General features: G+C 40.5%; 1 protein-coding gene across 2 annotated transcripts; it reads left to right on the plus strand.

The window, feature by feature from the left end:
* The first annotated feature begins 420 nt into the window (after positions 1 to 420).
* nudt14 (nudix (nucleoside diphosphate linked moiety X)-type motif 14) lies at positions 421 to 20,655 on the plus strand. Of its 2 annotated transcripts, none has more exons than XM_058057503.2 (5): positions 421 to 624; positions 12,773 to 12,816; positions 16,737 to 16,801; positions 17,205 to 17,505; positions 20,040 to 20,655. In XM_058057503.2, the coding sequence occupies exons 1-5, from the start codon at positions 544 to 546 to the stop codon at positions 20,287 to 20,289; spliced, it is 741 nt and encodes a 246-aa protein (XP_057913486.2). In that variant the 5' UTR covers positions 421 to 543; the 3' UTR covers positions 20,290 to 20,655. The 2 variants fall into 2 exon arrangements, with proteins under 2 accessions (XP_057913486.2, XP_057913487.2); XM_058057504.2 differs by lacking the exon at positions 421 to 624 and adding an exon at positions 689 to 803.
* Positions 20,656 to 23,844: the final 3,189 nt, after the last annotated feature.

Below are 23,844 nucleotides of genomic sequence, written 5' to 3' on the forward strand. Positions count from 1 at the left end.
CTAACCACTAGACCGCCGTGCCGCCCGAACATTAATCAAACGTAATAATTTGTTCTGGGTACATGATACCATACAGCATCCATATCAAACTTGCGCGGGGCGCACTAACATTAAACTTTCATATCAAGGCGGGGGCCTCAAACTAGTGTCCTGCGGGCCACATTAGGCTGTGTTTGAGACCCCTGACTTAAACCATACCTGTGCAATTATAGAGCCTTTGTGGTGGGGACATTTTGACTCTGGAAAAGATTATTTGTATTTCCATGTTTTCTTGCAAGGAAACATGTTTCAGATTCTTTTGTCCTCAAGCAATAATTTCCCTTTACACTTGACTAAAGTAATTAATATGTAATATATTGACATTTTATTACTAGGTACGTTACGGTCCAGGCCCCACAGGAGTGATGGTCCCCACATGTGCCAGGATGACAGCCGTGTGTCGTGTCCTCTCCGGGCTTCCGTAGGATTCCTTCACTGTCAGTGTGTTTTGCGGTGACAGACCAACATCGCCGAGCCACACAATCAAAGCCCCAGCACTGAGCTATGGAAGAGATCAACAACATTGAAGTGGTTCCTTGCACAGACTCCGACTACCTAAAGCCGTTCAGGGTGCACTACAGCCAGGTGAGCTTATTTGTGTCGCGACCGTTGATGAGATGCTGCCGTGGATGCTGTGGGTTAGCCCAACCCCCCCTTCTTCTCATTCACTTTGTAAGCTAGCAAAACGTGAAGGCTACGTTGACCTTAAACACAAACCCCAGACTGCAGTAATTGACATTTGTTTACAATAATGACGAAAACTGGTATGTAATATGTGTTATCGCTTACAGCAGACTCGGGTTTGACGTGGCTTGTGGTGTGAAACCTGACAGCGAATGTACAGCTTGAGGCTAACATGCTAACGTTAGCCTGCTACAGATGTTTCAATTTGTGGTGGGGTATCATTATTAATTCGCGTAATTTGGCTTGTTTGGCGCAATTATAATCACGGTTGGTGCCAGGTTTCGATCGGAAACAACAGCCCAGGTGAGACTTGTTGATATCTGCTTGTGGTGGTCGATCATACTCAGTTAAAGTGTAAAACATCATCAAAGCCATTGTATTTATCGAATAGAATTACAAACATCACGTTAACGTCGATCGATTTTCTTTACATAAGTTTGTATTTACAATAATTACATAGAAAGTCATATCCATGTGCATTCAGTAACATCAGCCCCTTCATTAGGTATATATTCGATATCTAATGAGTTCATGTTTACGGGCTTGATAAGTCCCATATTCTTCATTTTGTAACAATTGTAACTAAAGAAAGTCTCAAAGGATATTGTGTATTGTGTAAAATTTACTTGAATTTAGACTGTTTAAATGTGCTTCCGGGCGGCACGGTGGTCGAGTGGTTAGTGCGCAGACCTCACAGCTAGGAGACCAGGGTTCAATTCCACCCTCGGCCATCTCTGTGTGGAGTTTGCATGTTCTCCCCGTGCATGTGTGGGTTTTCTCCGGGTACTCCGGTTTCCTCCCACATTCCAAAAACATGCTAGGTTAATTGGCCACTCCAAATTGTCCATAGGTATGAATGTGAGTGTGAATGGTTGTTTGTCTATATGTGCCCTGTGATTGGCTGGCCACCAGTCCAGGGTGTACCCCGCTTCTCGCCCAAAGACAGCTGGGATAGGCTCCAGCACCCTCCGCGACCCTCGTGAGGAAAAGCGGTAGAAAATGAATGAATAAATGTTCTTCCAGTAAGCCCCACTGTGGACATGGTGTTTTATGTTCCTGTAGCTTTAATGCAAATGAGCTGTGTTTGTCCACGAGTGTTTGTCCAAAAAGTTCAGCCACTTTTTACATAAACACTGTAACTCAGTGTTGTTCAACGTCACAGATGGCGCAAATGACATATAACAATGTAACATTAAACAGTGTGGTACTGTGAGTGCTAACATAGCTACGTGAATGCTAGCATCACATTTTTATCAGGGTATTGTGCTTTGTGCTGAAGGAACAAAAAAATCTTACAGCTCCCACATCTGTAGCTGACTGGTGGATAGTTGGCCGAGTTCCAGGCTTTATTTTAAGATGTGTAGAGAAGCCAGATTTATTTTCTGTGGATAAACATGAGGCAGACTTAGCTAACTAGGGGGCAGGTCAGCGGTGACTTAAAGCACTTAAAAAGTGACTGAAGCTCGCTTCTCTCAAATGTGGAAGTGAGGAAGATGATTGCTCTTTCTCATGCTTGTTGCTCCTGAACATGTGTCCTCACTGATGATATCATTACAAAAGTCAAAGTTAAAGGGTCGCAACAGTATCATACAGAACTTGTCTGTAGAGAGGAGTTTAATACAGCCTCATATGAAGTCAACTATAAGGAAATGGAATGGAATGGCCTTTATTGTCATTATACAAGATGTACAACGAGATTGGAGAGCTTCTCCTTTCAGTGCAGTAGTCAAGTTTTAAAAAAAAGTATATAAAAGTAGAGTAAAAAAGACAATTTAACAAGATATATACAAGATATATACAAGGTATCCAGAATATACACATAGTATTGCACAGGAGTATATGCAGGAGCAGACATATTGCAGATATATTAATTTTAGTGCAATGATAAATGGTGCAAAATATGTAGTGCAAAAATGTAGCGACCCGGAAGTTATGAGGAGTGCTAGTAGTTCTGTGTTGTCCGAATATTTGTGAAGCCATGAACGTGTCAGGCTGACCGTTTGCATGTGTATATGTTATTGCATTTTTTTTTTTGCCATGGTTGCATATTAAAGCAACATAACTGTGGTACTCCAATGTACATAAGTTTGGTACTTCAGCTAAATATTGGATTGGTATCGGCATATAGCCATATTCAAGTATCGGGATCGGATCCCGAATTGCTGTTTGGGATATGTATTTTCTCACGGGAAAGTCACACTATCAAACATTTTTACAGCATTTCTTTTCAAGTGTATTAAAGAGCAGCATTTCTTTTTGTGATAACTTTCTGTGGATACACACCATTTTGTGCTGTTTTATTTATATTTACCTTTCCTACTAAACGTTTCAGTGAGTGTTTGGGACAAAGGCTATGCATCTTGATGTGTATTTTTATTTCCCAGATGGGAAAACTAGGTGAGGTGGATATTTTTGGGGTGGGCAAGTTTGTTTTGTTGCCTTTTACCGCTCACATGTTTTTTGTTAGCCCTTAGAGAGTGCACGCTCATGTCAGTATATACTACATAGAGGCCGGCAAGATTGTTTCTACTTATTGGGCGGTTAATTGATTTATTGAAAGTATAGTCAGTTTGCCAAATAAATTTGGCAAACTGGCTTGTTGGTCAGTAATATTCCAAGTAAATTTTGCAAGCATTTTTTCATTGCTTTGCAATATGCTCACAAAGCTGTACACTTTTGCTGTGTGTGTATGCTAGCGGCCCTGCCTCCTCCACCGAGACAAAGTGACAACACTGACAGGAGGTCTCACTCCGTTCACCATTGTTATATGAAGCATGTAGGTGCTGAACCAATGCACAGAGTGAACTCTCATCCTGCCTGTTTGGAGGCGGGAGACAAAGAAAGCAGACACACATACTTATGGCAATATATGGAGCCCGGCAAAATTATCCATTCATTCATTCATTTTCTACCGCTTTTTCCTCACGAGGGTCGTGGGGGGTGCTGGAGCCTATCCCAGCTGTCTTGGGGCGAGAGGTGGGGTACACCCTGGACTGGTGGCCAGCCAATCACAGGGCACATACAGACAAACAACCATTCACACTCACATTCATACCTATGGACAATTTGGAGTGGCCAATTAACCTAGCATGTTTTTTTTGGAATGTGGGAGGAAACCGGAGTACCCGGAGAAAACCCACGCATGCACGGGGAGAACATGCAAACTCCACACAGAGATGGCAGAGGGTGGAATTGAACCCTGGTCTCCTCAAAATTATCCAATTCATTTTAATTTATTAATGATTAATTTATTTATCATTGCACGACATTTTTTTTCTGACCAAGCATTTTTTTCACGTTTTCACTTCTACAGTTAACACTGTTAAAATATTATAGGAAGTTGCCTGCGGAGTTGATATTTTTGAAGTATTTCTATTTTCATTATTTACAGTACTACGAAACCATCTGTTCCCCAAACCATACACTGTAAAACAGTGTGATTTTTCTTTCCAGAGATATTTCAGTAGTGCATTTACAGTAAATTACGATGTCTACTGTATATCATTAGAAGGACCTCTTTTTCCTTCATTACAAGCTCAGTCACCATGGCGCTTATGGTCGGCAGAGTTTTTTTTTTTTTCCACCATTTGGGGTACACACCTGTGATAGAAGGGGGGTTAAGCTTATCAAGGGAATGGCGGAACAGCTAATATGGCAGCTGGACAACAAAAGGGATGAGGATAGTAGACTCCCTCTCTTTCATCCTGACCAACTCATTTCCAGATCAGGATGGGAGTTCCCACAAAGGCTTTTCAGGCACATCACCCCCCAAAAAAAACCTTTTGTCTCACAGCACATCTGCAGCCTCACCGTGATCACTCGCAATCGTTTACTCGCGACAGCAATAGAACGGCCCTAAGTGGTTCTCGTCATCATTATTGCGTATCGGTCTCCTCTCTATTAAAAAAGGTGACTGTCTCCTGTTGACTCTGGGAAATGATACTCACCATTGTTGCCGCATACAAGTTGCTACTTCATGCAGGCTAATCACCTTCATTTATTCATGATAATGATTTGAATTATTCAGCCTGAGTCGCTTTCAGCCTGTGGTCCCCTCTGCCCTTCAGTGAATACATCCATTATGATCTTGAAAGACATTTTCTCACTTCAATTGTTAGTGGTCAGCTTCCACCTAAACTGAACCAATAAAATCACCTGAATGTGTGAGCAAGTAGCATGAGGTGTAGTCACGCTGTTTAGTTGTTGTATTGCGGTATTGGGTTTGTGTGTTTTGTTTTTTTTTTTTACTGTTTTACATCATGTAAAATGTGAGGTCCATATAATTTTAAATACACCAACGTCAGCTTGTAATAGGGAATGGGAATGGCTTTTATTGTCATTATACAAGATGTACAACGACATTGGAGAGCTTCTCCTTTCAGTGCAGTAGTCAAGTAAAAAAAAAAAGTATATAAAAGTAGAGTAAAAAAGACAATTTAACAAGATATATACCTCAGGTAGGGTTTAACAAGAAGATACTGATGGTTGGGTTGGTCACCTGTCCAGACACAGTCTCAAGTTCTTGTTTTTTAATGCACAAGATTAGACACATGCAATACAGAAAATAAGTAAATGTCACAAAAAAGTGGGCTAATAAATTGACACACAAAGACTGCGGATTTCAGAAAATAACAGATGAAATGATACAGCACTCTACAAGAAGCAATGAAGTCTGTAAAATTAAATCATTAAAAATAAAAAAAATAAAAACATTGTTAACTATAATGATGAAAATGGTAATATTAATGATGATTATAATGATGGTAATAATGATAAAGATTATAACAATAATGATAATAATAATAATAATAATATTACAATGATAATAATAACAGGGGAAAACAAGACAGTGGCATGAACATGATTATATTTTGCAAAAAGGGGTAGGCATTTATAAGCTTTGGCTTCAGCCTACTCCTTTTGGGCTTGTTATCAGATAGTTGAATAAAATGTAAACAATGGAAAGTTATATTTTGATTGATGTGGGAAATGCACTGTAATGTTTCATATATTTGCCCAAATAAAGGGAAAAAAAAGCTATCCAAAATATACACATAGTATTGCACAGGAGCATATGCAGGAGCAGACATATTGCAGATATATTAATTTTAGTGCAATGATAAGTGGGTCATAGTGCAAATAATGACTGTAATAATGAATGTGTATTGTATTGGGTTGTTAAATAAATAAATATGATTGAGGTAGTAACAGAGGCAGTGATGGAAATATTGCACATTTGCATTACGCTAAATATTGCACATAATAAATATGCATAGTAGCCGTGTCACAAGATCTTGTGCCACAAGAATACAACGTGAAAGGATTTCTCATTCATTCAGCACGGAGCCAGTGTCAGTGCTGAATGAGCCCAGTTTATATTTTTTTTGGATCGTATTAGTCCAGAGTTTAACTTTAATTTGTTGTTACTCAGATGTTTGTGCAACATCAGTGTTTATTTCTGAAATGCATTTATTGGTATCACAGTAAAAGTAGGTTAAAGTAGTGTTAAAGTAGTGCTTTTCCACTTTTCTGACTTATAAATGTTGTTACATTGTTAAACCAAAGTGTCAGATAATTTGCATATTAGGACGTGAACCCTGAAAGACGTTATGGATGGCTCTGCACACTCCATTTTAGTTTTTTCTAACACCAAGTTCTACTGACGTGAATGCGATCTGGACTTCCTTATAAGGGCTGCACATCACCTACATTCAGTAAACGTGCACCTACGTATTCGGAAGTCCTTTGGAAATCTTGGAAGTGTTACCAATCTCAGCAGAGTGGGCGTACCTACAGGAGGGCCGGGGGTGGAGTAAATCAAACACGCCGTTGGAGCAGGAAGTCCATGGAAACACTGCAGCAAGAGGTCCAGAATCTGGAAGATCTAGAAAGCTTTCTGTGCTGGTTATTGTGTGTAGCTGCTCTATAAGAGTACACAACTTAATACCAAAAATGAACATAAAAGGTACTCTTTAATGCCAGGGGTCTCAAACACGCGGTATGATACGATATGAAAGTTTAATGTTAGTGCGGCCCGCGCAAGTTTGATATGGATGCTGTATGGTATCATGTACCCAGAAAAAATTATTACGTTTAATTAATGTTCATGTTAAAGGTTAAATAACTGTTAATAGTTATCCTCCTTATCCGTGTGGAAGTGGTACGTTTTTGGATATTTAGTTTAAAGGAAATAACTTGAAGGCTACCGTTTAGGTCGCTAGCTCTCTAGTTTGCGAGTTAGCATGTGTCTCAAGACCCTGCAGTTGCGCAATATGTTGTAAATAAAAAGAGTATAAATGTGACTATAGTCGTGTTTTGTCATGTCTACAGGGCTCTAATAATGCTTTGTTCATTTTAATCTGAAAAAAATAATTTGTCTACCCACCAACTATATGTGGTTTCTTAAGGTTTTATTATTTGCTGTGTTATTATTATTATTATTATATTTATTCATTTATAACTGATTGATTTTCTTTATTCTTGATTTGTTTATTTATTTTTCATCTTATTTTGTGTAGAAAAATAAAAAGTAAGATATTTGAGAACAGTGGAATGTTTCATCAGAGCTTTTCTTGTAGAAAATCGAAACCAAAGCAAAGTTTATTCATTTTTCTGTTTTTTTCTGGGTTTTTTTTGGTTTTTTTTTTTTTGGAAAACCTGATGCGGCCCAGTCTCACCCAGACCCTAGGTCCAGTGGCCCCCAAGTAAATTGAGTTTGAGACCCCTGCTTTAATGTGTTTGTTTATCACACGAGCTGTGACCTGACATTACCTTCCGATATCAGCATCTCTACGCATAATGTAATACTTGGTAATGCCATTCATACAGCTGCCATAAAAGACAGTTTCCTAGACGTTTTGCAGAGATTTGATATTTGTTTAATACGGACATGGTTGCATGGATGTTGTTTTAAGAAAAGTCCTGCTGATACTGTGAAACCTCATCACAAAAGCGTGGTTCTTTTGTTCCTTTAGACATCGCTGATCATTAGTGGAGCAGCTGTAAAGTGTGCGATGCTGAGAAGAACACAACTGAAGCTAAATCCTGACAGCATATGTTTGGAATCAAAGAGCGCTATTGAATTTGAGGACCGAGTTGATTTTTTTCCCCCCCACACTTTCTGTAGCAGCTTTGTAGTGTCGAGTGTGGTGAGCACAGTAGGTGCATGCGCCGGTCATCACACATTAAGCACCTAAAAGATCAAGACGATACGCCCTCTCTCTACAATGGCCATTCAAACAGGAGCCTCTCATGTTTGAGGCCCTAAGCCAGGGGGACCACATTAATTTCAAGGTCCCTTACGGCCTCCTCTAGCTTGCCCCCCCCCCCCCCCCCCCCACTGCCTGTCTCTCCCACTCACGCTACGTTGGCTAATCACTGTGTTGAAATCAACATTGAATATGAATCTGCGGCTCTCCTGAGCCATTGCACCGGCCCCACCATCCTCTCAGCAAGAGGGTGTAGTAATGAGGGGACCCCCACCATCTGGGAGTTGGTGACAAGATCCTCAAGAGAGAATAGCTGCATTGAGTGTCATCTTTTTTGGTACTCCAATCACAAATCCGTAGTGATGTTTCTGGTGCGATTGTGTTAAATAAAACCGGTTGACGGCCTTTCTCTCTAAAGTGACATGACAGGTGGTTATCGTAACGATCTATCTACAGTGTCCATCTATCCACTCAATGCTTGTGCCATTGGAAAGTTAATCCCCCTTTTCAGTCAATGCTTTAGTGTTTGGTGCTCTTATGTACATTGTTAGTTACCTCACGCGTAATGATTTTTCTCTCTTTAGAGGACAAAGAAAAGGGAAAGACGTGTGTTGTTTTTTTTCAGTTTTTCTTTAAAGGGGACCTATTATGCTTTTTCCACTTTTCTGACCTATAAATGTAGTTATGCTACGTTCACACCGACGCCGAATCGATGGCGAATTAAATCGGCGAGCAAAGCGTAACAAAGCTTAATGAAAGCGTAAAGACCGTAATACAGCGTAAGAAACGTTTGAGCAATTCGGGACATTCGGCAAGAGCGCCAAAAATTTTTAAACTGTTTAAAAATTTGAGGTGATCTGTCACGAATTGCGTAAAGCGGGGAGAGCGTATTAAAGCTTACCAAACGTCACAAAGCTTATCAAAGTTTTGCTCAAAGCATAGGAAAGCTTAACAGAGCTTGGTTCAAAGGATCAATGGATCTGCTGCATCTTTATATATTGTAGCGTCGTTGCCGACGCTATGGAAATTACACAACTGCGATCGCTGACAAGCTTTTTATTGCACAACAATAATACTGGCTACTGTCGGCCGTAACCACGCCGTTGCAACCACCGCCAGCAACACAACAGTACTTCCTCCACCAGACACACCCCCACCCCCTGGTGCATTCACAGTCACCCGGAACAGTTGGACACCCAAGAGCACAACGTCAACATGAATACGTCAGGGTCGCTACAATATGCTCTGGATCAGAGGCGGGATGCAGTCGGGATCTCGAAATTTTCCTTTGCGTAACAGAGCTTAGGAGATCATGAGATTTTTTGAAAAATGACGCCGAATTTGTTGCCGATTCAAAGCGCGACATTCGGCGTCGGTGTGAACGTAGTATTAAAAATTTGAGGTGATCTGTCACGAATTGCGTAAAGCGGGGAGAGCTATTAAAGCTTATCAAAGCATCATAAAGCTTATCAAAGTTTTGCTCAAAGCGTAGGAAAGCTTAACAGAGCTTGGTTCAAAGGATCAATGGCTCTGCTGCATCTTTATATATGCTCTGGATCAGAGGCGGGATGCAGTCGGGATCTCGAAATTTTCCATTGCGTAACAGAGCTTAACAGAGCCTATCAATGCACAAGAGAGCTTGATAATTGTATCAGAGCGTTATTTAAAGCCTGATAAGCGCACCAAAGCTTATCAATGAGTATTAAAGCGTATCAAAGCGTGATTTAAAGCGTAACAAATCCTGATCAATCGGCATCAAAGCGCGAGTAGCCGTAGCGATTCGGGAAATAATTTGTCGCCTAAAGCGGGAACGAATTTTGTATCAGAGCGTATCAGAGCTTATCAGAGCATAAACATATCTGAGGAGATCGTGAGATTTTTTGAAAAATGACGCCGAATTCGTCGCCGATTCAAAGCGCGACATTCGGCGTCGGTGTGAACGTAGCATTAGAATGTTGTATTCTGGTGTTAAACCATGCCAAAGTTTCAGATAATGAGGATTGCGCATTTGGAAGAGAGCCCTGAAAGAAGTTTGGGATGACTCAAAACGCTTGATTTCAAAAGGCGTGGTAAAACTGCCTCTTTGTGATGTCACAGAGGGGCGGACTTCCTTATATGGTTTAGTTAGGAAGCACTTTGGGTGTGTGACCAATCACAGCAGAGTGGGCATGCCCGGTGGCGGAGTGTTTTAGCAGGAAGCACAGATGGAATAGATGCAGATTCTCAGTTTTCTGTGCGGGTTATTGTGTGTAACTGCTCTATAGATTAAGATTAAGATATGCCTTTATTCGTCCCTCAGTGGGGAAATTTGTATTGCACAGCAGCAAGAGTACAGAGTCAGTTAAGCAGTACAAAATACACAATATAGAAAAACAAACAATATAAACAACCCAAGTATTAACAAAATCAACAGTTTTTCCCAGAGTTATATACAATACAGTATGTAGATAATATGAAACGAGATGAGATATATGACCAGTCTATACACTGAGATCTTGTTAGAGAGTTAATATGACGCATTATGGAAATACTTCACATAGAACTTAGTATATTGGAGACCACAACTCAATACAAAGGGTTGAAAAATTAGCATATTAGCTCCCTTTTAAGCTATGTAAAGTAGTAGTAGAAGCAAAACACTACTGTCGATTGATTTGTTGACAGAGAATAGTCACTGGAAAGACAATGGGACTTTCCATACCGTGTTTTAGCCCAGACCTCCACCAAGGCTGGACAATCCTGGTTCAGCTGAGCCTCAGAATTCTGGCTTATGCATTAAAAAAAGTCAGCGGTGGACACCTACAATACATTGTAGTGGATTTTAAAAAATGTAGCTGCCAGGTTAAGAAGTGTAGGTGTTTCTAAGTGGGTGGCAAGCTTGCAGGACTCAACAGGCTTTTTGAATGATTTCAGATTGTTTTTGTTTTCTGCACAAAGTGGGGTGTGGCTTGCTTTTGGCCTGGGCAAGGAAGGATCGCATGCAAGACAGATTATAGATAGATTTCATAGTTGCACTTTAGACTGATACAACAATGCTGAATGCTGGTACTTCTGGAAAAGAGGCGGCACATTTCTCTGTCGTGGTTGCTATCAAACCAACCAAGGCTGTGCATGTACATAAACTTGTCTGACTGACTTATCTCCAGCTTTTTTTTGAAAGTGCTTTTAAACTTTATGAACAAGAGAACAGAAAGTTAGTGAGATATGGGTGCTGCTGGAGTAACCAGCATACCTTGTGGCTACTTTGTAAATAAAGTGTTTTTGTTAGCGCTTGGAATCAACAATTGTGAAGATTATTTTTACTTATTGGGTGGTTAATTGATTGATGGAAAGTATACTCGATATCATACCAGTTTCCTGCAAATAAACAAGTTCAACTCCTTGCTAATCCAAATGTAAATCATCCAACAATGCAAAGCGCTGGTTTTGTTGTGTGGGTGTTATGAGCTACTTGTTATGAGCAGTCATGTTCAGAGAACACCTTCAATTCATGCAAAATGGAAGCAAGAGCCTGTCGTTCTGCAGGCCTCCACGACACGCTCATTGTGACTACTGCTTAGGTTGCAAAACTGCCGGGCTCCGCCGGGTCACCATGACCACGGTCTTAATCGAATCTGCTAAAATAAGACTCCAGAGCGTCTCATGTCTGAGGAGCAGCAGACCAACATTTCGAACCTAAGCGGATGACAATCAGATGCGTCGATTTCACACTGAAAGTGGAATTAAGTGGATAATTCCATATCATTATCATTTCCTCAAATGCAGACTTGAAACCCAGCATGTAAGTACTCGAACCCGCCCCTTTGCAAAGTGAACGGGCATAATAAACTTGACAATCAAGATGCTCAGCAAATTCTTTTTCACTTCCAAAGGATGAGAAACATCCGAGACAAAGTGTTAGTCACTTCCCACACGCCGAACACTCGCTGTTCTCTTTTGTGCCGCTTTTAACCGCACATCTGATGGAGTGTAATGCTGCACATCCTGTTGATGTGACAACATGACCGCAGGGCATATAAACAGCTATTTGCAACCTCTGCCACCAGAGCTGAATAACAATGGGACGTGTTTTAGCATTTAGTCATCAGGATTCCCTCCCTGAAACTTAATCCAGTGCGGAAACACCCAATCTTTTCTTTTTGCTGCTTCTTCTTTAAAGGCATTGTTATTATTTTGTTCTAAGTTAAGACACATTTTGACCCCTAATGATGATCTTCCCGACCATAGAAGCTATTTGCCAAAACTTTCAGGGTGTGTGAATTATTCAGTTGCAATAATAACCAACACAAGATGGCTGAGGAAGCTAAGATTAAAGTTCAGATATGTAGGAAGGTTTTCTTTGTTGGTGCAATGCCTTTTAAAGTGTGGGACAGTGAGCCTCTTATCGGGGAAAATAGTAAAATTTGGGCCAAAATTCTGTTTTTTTATTCTTATGAATCTGCTGTGCCCTCCTTACACTTTGAAAATGTTATCACTTTTATTTAATCTAAAACACTAATACTTCTTGACATGCTATAGGCATGCAGTAAGTAAAAATAATGAGTAAATGTGAGAATCTTATACATTTTATTCCAAGATGCTACGAGTAGCAGGGGTTGAAAATGCATGCCAGACTTTTGCAGTTCTACACGAACTGAGCACCCGTTGTGAGGAAACTGATTGCTTTAGCAGTACCCAGATTGAATAAATCAAGGATGATTTGACATCCTGACTTCAAGGACCTCACGCTTCAAAGGAAGCACCTAACTTTCCCTAAACCAGAGCGTTTGAACATTTCAATCGTGTTGTGTTTTTATTGCTTGAACTCACGCATTTTCTTTTTCCATCTTGTTTCTTCACAGAATGGCACAAAAAAGTCCTGGGACTTCATGCGAACCCATGACAGGTGAGATTAAGATTAAGATTAAGATATGCCTTTATTCGTCCCTCAGTGGGGAAATTTGTATTGCACAGCAGCAAGAGTACAGAGTCAGTTAAGCGGTACAAAACACACAATATAGAAAAATAAACAATATAAACAACCCAAGTATTAACAAAATCAACAGTTTTTCCCAGAGTTATATACAATACAGTATGTAGATAATATGAAACGAGATATATGACCAGTCTATTCACTGAGATCTTGCTAATGAGTTAATATGAGGCATTATGGAAATAGAACTTCGTATATTGCATTTAGAGCCCTTAATATTGCACAAGGAGGTTGATCAGATATTGCACAGTGAGTACACAGTTTTGGACTGCATTCATTCAGTGATACATTTCATCATGTCAAACTACGTGTACAAAGATTGTTGTGTAGACACACAGTATAAACCCATGACTGTAAACTGAGATACTTTGGTATTCTGGGGGAATGGAGCCCCATTATTCTACTTGTCTATGGCGTCCTATAAGAGAAATGTCACACATGTCCTTCTGTTTTGCCTGGGGTACTCCAATGCTCTGAGGTATGTCTCAGGTCATTTAAGCCCTCTTTCCTCTACTACTGACCCCAAAAGAGGTCCTTGTAAAAAAAACAGTACCACTGAGACAAAGGTTGTAAACTTTAAACTTGTATTTCCGAGAGGAAATACGCCACAGGAGCCGACAATTTTTTCCCAGGTGTGAAAGTAGTATATCCTATTTGACATGTTATGAATGGAGCAACATTTGTTTAGAATTTTTGTTTAAGTAGGCATCCTCTGAGCAGGGCTGAGCTATATCTAGATGTCTTTGCAAATTTTAAAGACAGACTTGGGGGCAATACCACAATTTTATTTCCTGTTGGTCTCAAGATCAAGCACTTATTTCGCTATACCTAGAATAAAGCGAAGAATTGACATGTCGAGACATCTCTATCAGATAGCTAAAATATTTGAGATGGTTTATTCAATATTATTCAGTCCTGCTGCATCCCTCATCATGATCATTGGCGAGGATAGTGGCCCAGTTACAATCCCAACTGAGCACTCACTCAAGACAGATTTGTTCACTCGGTCCATCGGGAGGCGTTCTGGGCCGTGTGCGACTGCATACTTTTAGCAGTGAACACAAATGTGCAAGGAAGTGAGGTGCGATCACAAGTGGTTGCTGAAGTTGTGGATGCCATGCATCATAGGCAGGGAAACTCTCTTGTGGACACAAAACAGCAAAGCTCTCACTTTGGGCGCACCAAAGCCAAGATACCTGTCATTGTTTGCTTGACCGTTAACTCTGGAGCTTGTAATTTGGGTTACATTTGGATGTATTGTCAGTAACAGAATATATTTGAGGGATGTAATGATAAACCTTCACCAGAGCTACAGGAACACACTTGGTGGCCACTCGATTGACCTCCATTGTCATCCATCCTTGTGTCAGTAATTGTGCTAAACAAAGGTTAGTTTCAGCAAAATATCAGTTCTCAACAAAAAAGGAATGGGATAAACGCTTTTTGTGGGGAAAAAAATCTAGCATAACTTTCACTTTGAGACAAATTTAGCTATCCTGTATATATTTAGCTGAAATGAAAACTTGAAACAATGATGCCACTACATAAACAACACAAAAATTGTTGTTTTACATGAGTATAACCTTTTTAAAATAAATATAACACCAAGAACCATTTATAGTGTTCATATTGCAACATAAAAAAACAAAATTAAGTATTGTCAGGCATATAAATGGCTAAATGAACTAAAATAAAAAATGAAGGCATTCAGAATACGCATTCCAAAACGTTGGAACGTTGAATGATATGTAGTATTCTACACTGGTCACTAGGTGTCAGTGATGTTACTGTAATGGTTGGTGAGACACACACACACGAACACACCAGATTTGATCACCAGAACAACAGGCTTTTATTGCAGGCACAATAACCCCTCCCGCTCTGCACTCCTAGCGCTGGAACACATTCATTGTGACTGGTTGCTTGACCATTGTTTGCATTTTGAGCAAAACCGGTTCCAATTCTTCATTTCAATTGGATGAGTCTAGTATGGAATATAAAAGTGCATTTTTGCACAGAAAAAGACACTTTCTGCTGTTTTGATACTTAACAGAATCACAGCTGATATCCCACTGTCCTGTTTAAAGCCCCCTTGAGAAGGTAGCATGTTCAATGGCGCATAGAAAATCCCAAGCGTCTTGGTATAACCATTATGTCTGTGGGAAGCTGCTGGAGAACTGTAATGGTGTGGAACACTTCTAAAAGACCCACAGCTGCCTCAAGGGACAACTTCCATGCCTCAGGCCTGCATGTCCCACTTTTTCGCCTCAATCTGCTGCATAATTGTACCTCTACTTGAAGATATGTTTCAACACAACTCCATTAATTCCGGCTGTAATAGTTTTCATTGTCGGCATTTTTGACACATCCTCCTGAATTGGGAAGAACAATTTCTACATGTAAAATATGAATGCTTTACAAAGAGAAAAATGACAAATGATTAATGATTTTTTTTGCAAAGTATGATTTCTTATTTGTGTATCACATACTTTCATAGTTGGAGCGTAGAAAAACTTTTTTTGATCTTCTAGGAGCCTTTTCAAATATTATTAGAGTCTTCTAGACATACAATAACAACCCTATAGTCACCTTTACACTCATATAATCCAATAATAATAGAGAGAAAATAAAGAGAAAATAAGCCATTTCACGGTCGAGTGGTTAGCACGCAGACCTCACAGCTAGGAGACCAGGGTTCAATTCCACCCTCGGCCATCTCTGTGTGGAGTTTGCATGTTCTGCGTGGGTTTTCTCCGGGTACTCCGGTTTCCTCCCACATTCCAAAAACATGCTAGGTTAATTGGCCACTCCAAATTGTCCATAGGTATGAATGTGAGTGTGAATAGTTGTTTGTCTATATGTGCCCTGTGATTGGCTGGCGACCAGTCCAGAGTGTACCCCTCCTCTTGCCCGAAGACAGCTGGGATAGGCTCCAGCACCCCCGCGACCCTTGTGAGGAAAAAGCGGTAGAAAATGAATGAATGAATGAATGAATAAGCCATTTAAGACAAGTAAAACTGGTGCTCTTGTGTGTTTCAATAACTGTCGCTCGGATATGTGGACAGGAAGTGACATCAGGGATTCAGAGTTGAGTTTTACCATGTTATTATTATGATTATTGTGATAATGATTATTGTTACTGTGCTTGTTGTGAGAGAATTCAAACCTGCACTAATTATTGAAGTGGATTACTAGTGACACCTAGTCACCAGTGTAGACTATAGTTCATCAATGCACTTTTAATTACTTAAATTGCATTTGTATTGTCATTCATTTAGCCATTTCTGTGCTTGAAAATGCTTAATTTAAGCCAATAATCCATACAATTTGCTTAACCACATTTTTAAAGAACTGCGATAGAGTGATGACTGTTTAGCTGATATTATTAACCATAATTCCCTCCTGTCACTCACACTAACCAGGGACTTGGAGAGATGCAGCCTCAAAATTTGAACAACTTGGCAAACAGAGGAGCATCTATGATGCAAATTTGAGGAAAATTGTGATAAAATGAAGCAGAGCCATCAGCTTTTTTATTGCAAGCATACATTGAAATATCCAGACCTGATGTTGATGTGATAGCAATGCCCTGTTTCCTTGATTCATAAAAAGGGAAGGGAACGGTTTCCTCCTGACTTAGACGTGTCCACTTTCCCAAGAAAAGGCCTGCAGTCTCCCCTGGGAGTCTCCTAAGGGACTAATGCCAACAGGCGAAGGATTCACAATGATTCACATCTGACCTGCTGCATTAACTGACACCTCATCATCACTATCATCAAAAAAAAAACAACTATTAGCTTCTCATTCTTGAATTTTCCTCCGTTTATCCGCAGTGTATCCGTGCTGATCTTCAACACCACCTCCCACTGTTTTGTCCTTGTCAAGCAGTTCCGTCCAGGTAAGTTTTGTCAACACAACGGCTGTCGACCCCCCAGTTGCCGCTTATTTGTTTTATTCCTTTCACAATGTGAGATCTCCAACATATTGTTATGCTGTAGCCACTTTCACCAATAACAGTGTATTTCAAATCCTGTTTATTCACGTCAGTTGGAGCCACATTGCTTAAATACGCCACAAGAGCCCGACCTCCTTTGTTGTGTGCTAAATGCAAGGAAGTGTGGGTATTAATATCTTTTGTTCTCGACTATTGCTGCAAGAAAATAGATAAAAACACAATATGCCCTTCATCTGAGACGTTTGTTTTTGACATGTGGATATTATCTTGTCAACTACGTCAACCAGAATATGTTCCACACTTAAGTGCATAAAGTTGCAGACTAACATTGATGCTAATCCTTTAGCTGTATACATGTGTGAGTGGGAAAGGACCAAAACGCCGCCGTGTCAAGCTGCTGAGAAACCGGAGGAAGGGGCCGCCGAAGCTGCAGCTTCCGGCTCCGAGAGTCAGGAGGGCCAGACGCCCACGGAGGGGGAGAGCGCGTCCGCGTGGCCGCCAGCCGCCGCTGGGGTCACTTACGAGCTATGCGCCGGGCTGGTGGACAAACCTAATCTTTCTTTGGAGGAGATCGCCAGACAGGAAGTGCTGGAGGAGTGTGGCTATGATGTGCCCGCTTCGAAACTTAAAAGGATTACGTCTTACAGGTGGGTTGATGGTACTACCGGTGGCCTTCGGTTTTACGATGTTCATTCATTCATTCATTTTTGACCCCAGCTGTCTTCGGGCGAGAGGCGGGGTACACTCTGGACTGGTGGCCAGCCAATCACAGGGCACATATAGACAAACAACCATTCACACTCACATTCATACCTATGGACAATTTGGAGTCGCCAATTAACCTAGCGTGTTTTTGGAATGTGGGAGGAAACCGGAGTACCCGGAGAAAACCCACGCATGCACGGGGAGAACATGCAAAATCCACACAGAGATGGCCGAGGGTGGAATTGAACCCTGGTCTGCATTATAGGTTGAATGCAGCCTATAAGTGGAAACATTTTTTTGCCTAAATTATGCATTTCCAAGCATGAAAACTAGCTAAATTAACTAAAATACATACAGAGAAAACCCACGCATGCACGAGGGTGGAATTGAACCCTGGTCTCCTAGCTGTGAGGCCTGCACGCTAACCACTAAACCCACGCATGCACAGAGAGAACATGCAAACTCCACACAGAGATGGCCGAGGGTGGAATCGAACCCTGGTCCTAGACTCTCATTAAGGATAGCGTATTGTAGCATCTACTCGGATGTCATCGATCAACAATCTTTTCAAAAACTGTCGCCCCAACCGCAATAAAACAACATCAGTAAACTCGTCCTCCTCATCCTGCACAGGTCGACCATGCATTCATTAAATGGTATAATACTTATGCAAAATTTAGGCCTAACAAGGTGCTATGTAATGTAATATTTGAGTCCTGTTTTCCAAATGCATACTTTTGCATATTTTTCTTCATCCACATCTGATAACAGAGAAGCGAAAAAGATTCTGAGACTATACAAGCAAGGTCGGAGGAAGCATTTGCTGAGCCATCCATCTTTTTTCAAATGTATTATTAGCACGCTGTGACATAAGAAAAACAACCCCACATTTGTCTACTGCACCTGCACAGCCGAGACTGACGGCTCTCATACCTCTGCTTTTGATTTGACTCGCTGGCCTCCTCCAGCTTTGTTGGTGTTGTCTATGGTCCTTGTTACGTGTGGGCCGCTTCCATTTGAATAGATGGGTATCATCTTAACCCTCACGACCCCTATGAGGGCGTATGGGTTTTGACGGAAGTGCATTGTGTGGTGGTGAAACAGCATGCTGAGGTCACAGCCTGCTGAAGCACCGTGACGATTTACTGTGGTCGCAAAATGGCCTTTGTTGTGTATTATAAACACTGAACCGGTGAAATGACTTACACATTGTATTGAATGGTATTTGGGGGGGGCATTTGTTTGATATATCTGATAACTACATTGAGCTCTATAATTTCTATTGCAGTAGATATTTGGATTCTTGAGGATATAAACACTTACATACAGTACATTCAATACCTCCTACTAACAGTATTTTCAGGTTCTAGTATAGAACAGTGTTTTTCAACCTTTTTTGAGCCACGGCACGTTTTTTACGCACACCAATAACCAACATTATTTGCTTCTTTCAGCTTTTTCCTGATTATGGACTCGCCACAGCAGATCCTTTTGATCCACATACAAATTTAAACAACAATATTACAAAATGTCACCACTACCTCTCACGTGCATCACTAAGTCTATTAGAGGAACGAGGCAATCAGCTACGTGTTGCCACACGGACGAATATTGCATTGCTCTGCCAGTCTTTACACCAATGACATGCGACAATGACATAATATTTGCAGAAAATTATTAATACATGTTAATTAAAAAAGTGATATTGAATAATTCCTCACGGCACACCTGTGTGCCGTGGCACAGTTGTTGAAAATCACTGGTATAGAATACATACAGTAGTATACATACAGTATACAGTCCATTGCCACATTGCGCTCTGAAGGTTGCAACTTCACTCTATGATGGTTTTAAAAAATTATGTATATATTATATAACAATATAGTCACAATAATAGCATCATAATAATAGTCATCATCCTAATAATAACACAGGCTACTGTTGTGGCCATACGCCACCTAAAAAAACACTCTGAACCACCAACTTCCTGTTCTGTAACATATTTAGAACAACACACACGATGCCTTAAATGGCTTTTTTTTCTCAGATCATCACTGTATTGGATAATATGAGTGTAAATGTGACTGTATAGGTGTTATGTAATGTTGCGAGAACTCTAATAATGGTAAAAATTAGAGGTTTTCTATGCTCTAACTCTGAAAATATTCTGTTTATTAATGTTTAATTCAATTTTGTGAGCATTTCTTTGTTGCGGTCGGGAACCAATTAACTGCGATAAACGAGGGATGCCTGCAGTATTCCACTCTGATCGCTGTTGCACTGATAAGACAATAACCAAGGCAGGAAGTACTCTACTACTGTCTACTCTATTGAGCAATAACACGTGTAAATGTGACTATTGGGGTGTTAGTTCATGTGTGGAGGGCTCTAATAATATTAAAAACTGTGACAATACAATGGATCTTTTAAAATTCTACACACAATTTTGAATGAAATTTGCCTCTTTTGTCTCCAGGTCTGGCGTGGGCGTGACAGGCGCCAAGCAGACCATGTTTTATGCCGAGGTGTCCGATGACAACTGCGTGAGTGCAGGTGGAGGTGAGCCGCGGGAGGGCGAGCTCATTGAAGTGGTCAAAGTTCCGTTGCACGAAGCCATGACGTTTGCCTACAACGAGCGTATCCCCAAAACCATGGGCGTCATATTTAGCTTCATTTGGTTCCATAACAACATGTCTCCTAAGTACAAGATCTCCACCAATGTGTAACCACTAGTAACTTTTATGTCAAAATTACTGGCCCAGCACACCTACTCGCCTCCTCATGGCCCCTCACCTTTTTTTACATTTTTGCCTTTTTGGTTCATGGCACATGATGACGAGCGGACGGACGTCTGCCAGCTTGCTTCTTTGTTGCCCTGTTCAGCCTTTTATGTGTACTTTTCCTTAAAGCAAACTGTCTCAGCAGGCTGTTGTTGGCACTTTTCTCCATATTGTTTTTTCTTGCCATGCATCAAAAGTGGCCACATATCACTGATTTCAAGTAAACAAATTCTCCACTGCTTTACCGTATTGACCCATATCGAAAACAACCCCTTCTTTTCAAGGCCCATTTTTGGAAAAATATATATATTTTTTTAAAAATGTGCCCTTGAAACCCAGTGTTACTTAAGTGGAGCATTTCTTTACACAATGAGCCAGGAATGCAAAAAACTATGCTAAGACAATGGCGGTGGCCTTTGATCATGGTGATGGTTGCACCACATTGTGCGCAATGCCTCAAAACAGTTTCCTGGTTCTGCAGACTAATTTATACCAACAGAAATTTGCAGACTTGACGTCTTAACTTAAACATCCTCACCGATTTCTGCTTTTGGCATATTGTCGCTTAGCACAGTTAGCTTTAGCACAGCTTGTGTGATTGCATGAGTACCAAACATAACACAATCAAAGCTGCTTTGAAGTAGCAGAGTATTGAAGATATGCAGCACCTGACGAGGAATAAGAAAGGTTGGTTTCAATTCCGCTTCTCTTGCGTCATTTTGGCTGGAATGAAGTCAGACAGGATAAAGAAAAAAAAAAACAGTAGCTATGGTAGGAAGTCAAATCTTTGCGTTAGTTTACATTCTAATCATATGCGTTGATGTTCAAGTTGGATATCAACTATGTAACTAACTGTAGTGTCAAAATAGTAAAAAAAAAAAACAAAAGCTGCATCCCACACAAAGTGAATCCTACTTTGCTGATCACAACAGCTGTTTGCTAAAAGCTCAGGTCCGAATATTAAAACCCTTGTTCCCATTCCAGGACAATTTCTGGAAAGTGACCAGCATTTTAACATCATATTTCAAAACTCACTTGCAGCAACGTTTTCAGTTGTCCTAGTATCTGTGAGTGTTCCTCCTTGTTTGAACAAAGGGCTGGTACCGTATTGTAATCTTCTGCACGTCAGGGGGAAGAATCCCCCCCCCTACATCTTGAGAGTATTTTTGGACAATATGCAAAAATCCTGTTGAAGATAACTAATTTCTTGAATCCATGATTGCAATCAGATCATGTAAAAACTTCCCTTATTGATCTGAGCAACTGAAAAAAGGTGTGCAATCGTATTGAATTATGATTTCCTGAACTTAAAACACTGAAATGTTGTAACCTCTAGATACACGGTTAGAAATGTGGATGTTTTTGTTTTTTTTTGTTGTTGTTGTTGCAAAAAATGGTGACAATCAAGTTTTATACATGGTCATTGCCTTCAACACATAGGTTTAATGATAATCCCAGTTTTTACAGAAGCCAAGTAGTTTCAGGTGCAATAACTACCGATAACCGATATCAACGATACTCTCCTTGGGGGTTCCTCGTAGCCATTCCTTCATGCGGGGTTGAACATTTTGCAGTTTTCACACAAATGAACAAAATTAACAAACATTTGCAACCTATTTGAGATACAAAAGTTTGACTTTTCCTGCAAGAAATTTGGGGGAAGAAAAAGCTGCTTTCCCACTGCATAGTATTTGTTAAAGTGTTTTATTTCACGCTTTTTCACTCTTGTACTTCTCAGCATGTGGCTGTTAGCCAAGGGAAAGAAACTGATTTTATCCAAGAGGGGACTGAGGGCAGCTTCAGCAGAGTAGAGACTCTGGAGTATATTACTGCAGCATCCAGAGCTAAGACACTGCAAACTGTGTTTGTTTGTGTTTTTTTCTGTCCAAAAGCTGCTGAAGCAATGAACAACCAAGAGTAGTTTTACACTCGGGAAAAGGGCCGATCCAATCCAGTATCGGTTGCGGGTTACGACACCACCAGCATAATTCACATATCGGAAATTGCCTATCCATGAGCCACATCGGTCCTTTAATGTTGTCGGCAAATATAGCTAGAAGAGAAAAGTATCAGCAAAACTAGACTTAAACCTAGACGGCTGCCTTTGCTGATATTGTTTTGCCGTGGTTGCAGGAGACGGTAACCTGTTTTCATTCTTACAGGGTCTATCCATGCTACAATAATAATAATATTTGAAAGTAAATGGAGCTCTGGTATTGGTTGATACCCAAAACTGTATTACATTCCTAGTTTGACCAGGTACTACATGTAAATGGAAAAAGCTATGGTGAGCCAAGTCGGTACTGTGCAGTGGAAAAGGGGTTTGGTTTAGCACCCAATCACATTTCTTCTTTCTGGGGACTTTTATGCTGTGATGTACAAGATTATTCAGCGTTATAGGCCACAGTTGATTCTCTTTTTGGCACTTTGGTTCAACATTTCTCAACTTCTAAATGCAATTTCTAAAGGAATCGTACTTTTTTAATTCCGGGAATCATTGTCTTGAATGATCGGAGGGATTTCCGACCTCAAGACACCTTGGGAAAATGTGGAAAGCACCTTGAAAAGCCCTTTTTTCCCCCAAGATTCCCAAGATAGTCAAGCTTCCCAAAGGTGCCCTTGGTTTCCAATGGTCTTGGTCTAGTATGAGGTCATTCATTTATTGAAAAGTTGTTTATGGTGTGCCTGCCTTTTTTGTTACCCACCTTTTACTACAGAATTGTGTGATCCTGAACTTCTAGGGATAGTTTGGATTTTGTTTTACATGGATTTGTATGCAGTGTCGTGCATCAGGAATGACTTTACCCCCACTTGTGAGATGAGTTCTGGTCAATTTTACTTGTTGAAGTAATGGGTGGGGTACACTTTGCTTCTCAAAACAATATGCACTCAAAAGAGTAGTACATATGGTTCAGCACTCTTGTATCACATCGGTCTTTATCCATGCATGTAAACACTGTGACACATGTACACAACAGTGGGAAGGCGGAAGCCCATATTAGCGATCTGGCGGTTTTGTGATGCAAGAACCCACCAAAACGGGGATTAAAAGTTACTGTTGATGCATGACACTGCCGACGGCGATGTCGTCCAACTTCATGTCACAAAAATCCCAGCCGTTCCTCAAGTGTTTGGAAATGTTTAGCGACGTTACACCTCAATAGCTAGCACCTTGCAATTTATTTACAAGCCATTCTTTCACAGTTTATAGTGACGTTTGCCACTAAAAAAAAAAAAAAAAGCCATATGTTCCCTCTCTTTTAACAATATCGAGGTAGGTAGTCGGTTGTTTTGAAATTCATCCTTGCCGATGGTAAAGACGTTAAAGACACTTCTACCTCCATCACTCAGGCACACAACAATTCCGTGCCTGTTTGCTGTCTAACAAGGCGCTGACATATCCGACGCTTAGCATCGCACCAGAAAACAGATTTCATCCAGCAGATTTCAATGTTTTATCTTATTCCCCATGACTATGCTGTCGTTGCTTCTTTTAACTGT

Source organism: Doryrhamphus excisus, linkage group LG19, assembly GCF_037039965.1.
Source record: "Doryrhamphus excisus strain RoL-2023G ecotype Guam linkage group LG19, RoL_Dexc_Guam_v1.1, whole genome shotgun sequence".
NCBI classification, from domain to species: domain Eukaryota; kingdom Metazoa; phylum Chordata; class Actinopteri; order Syngnathiformes; family Syngnathidae; genus Doryrhamphus; species Doryrhamphus excisus.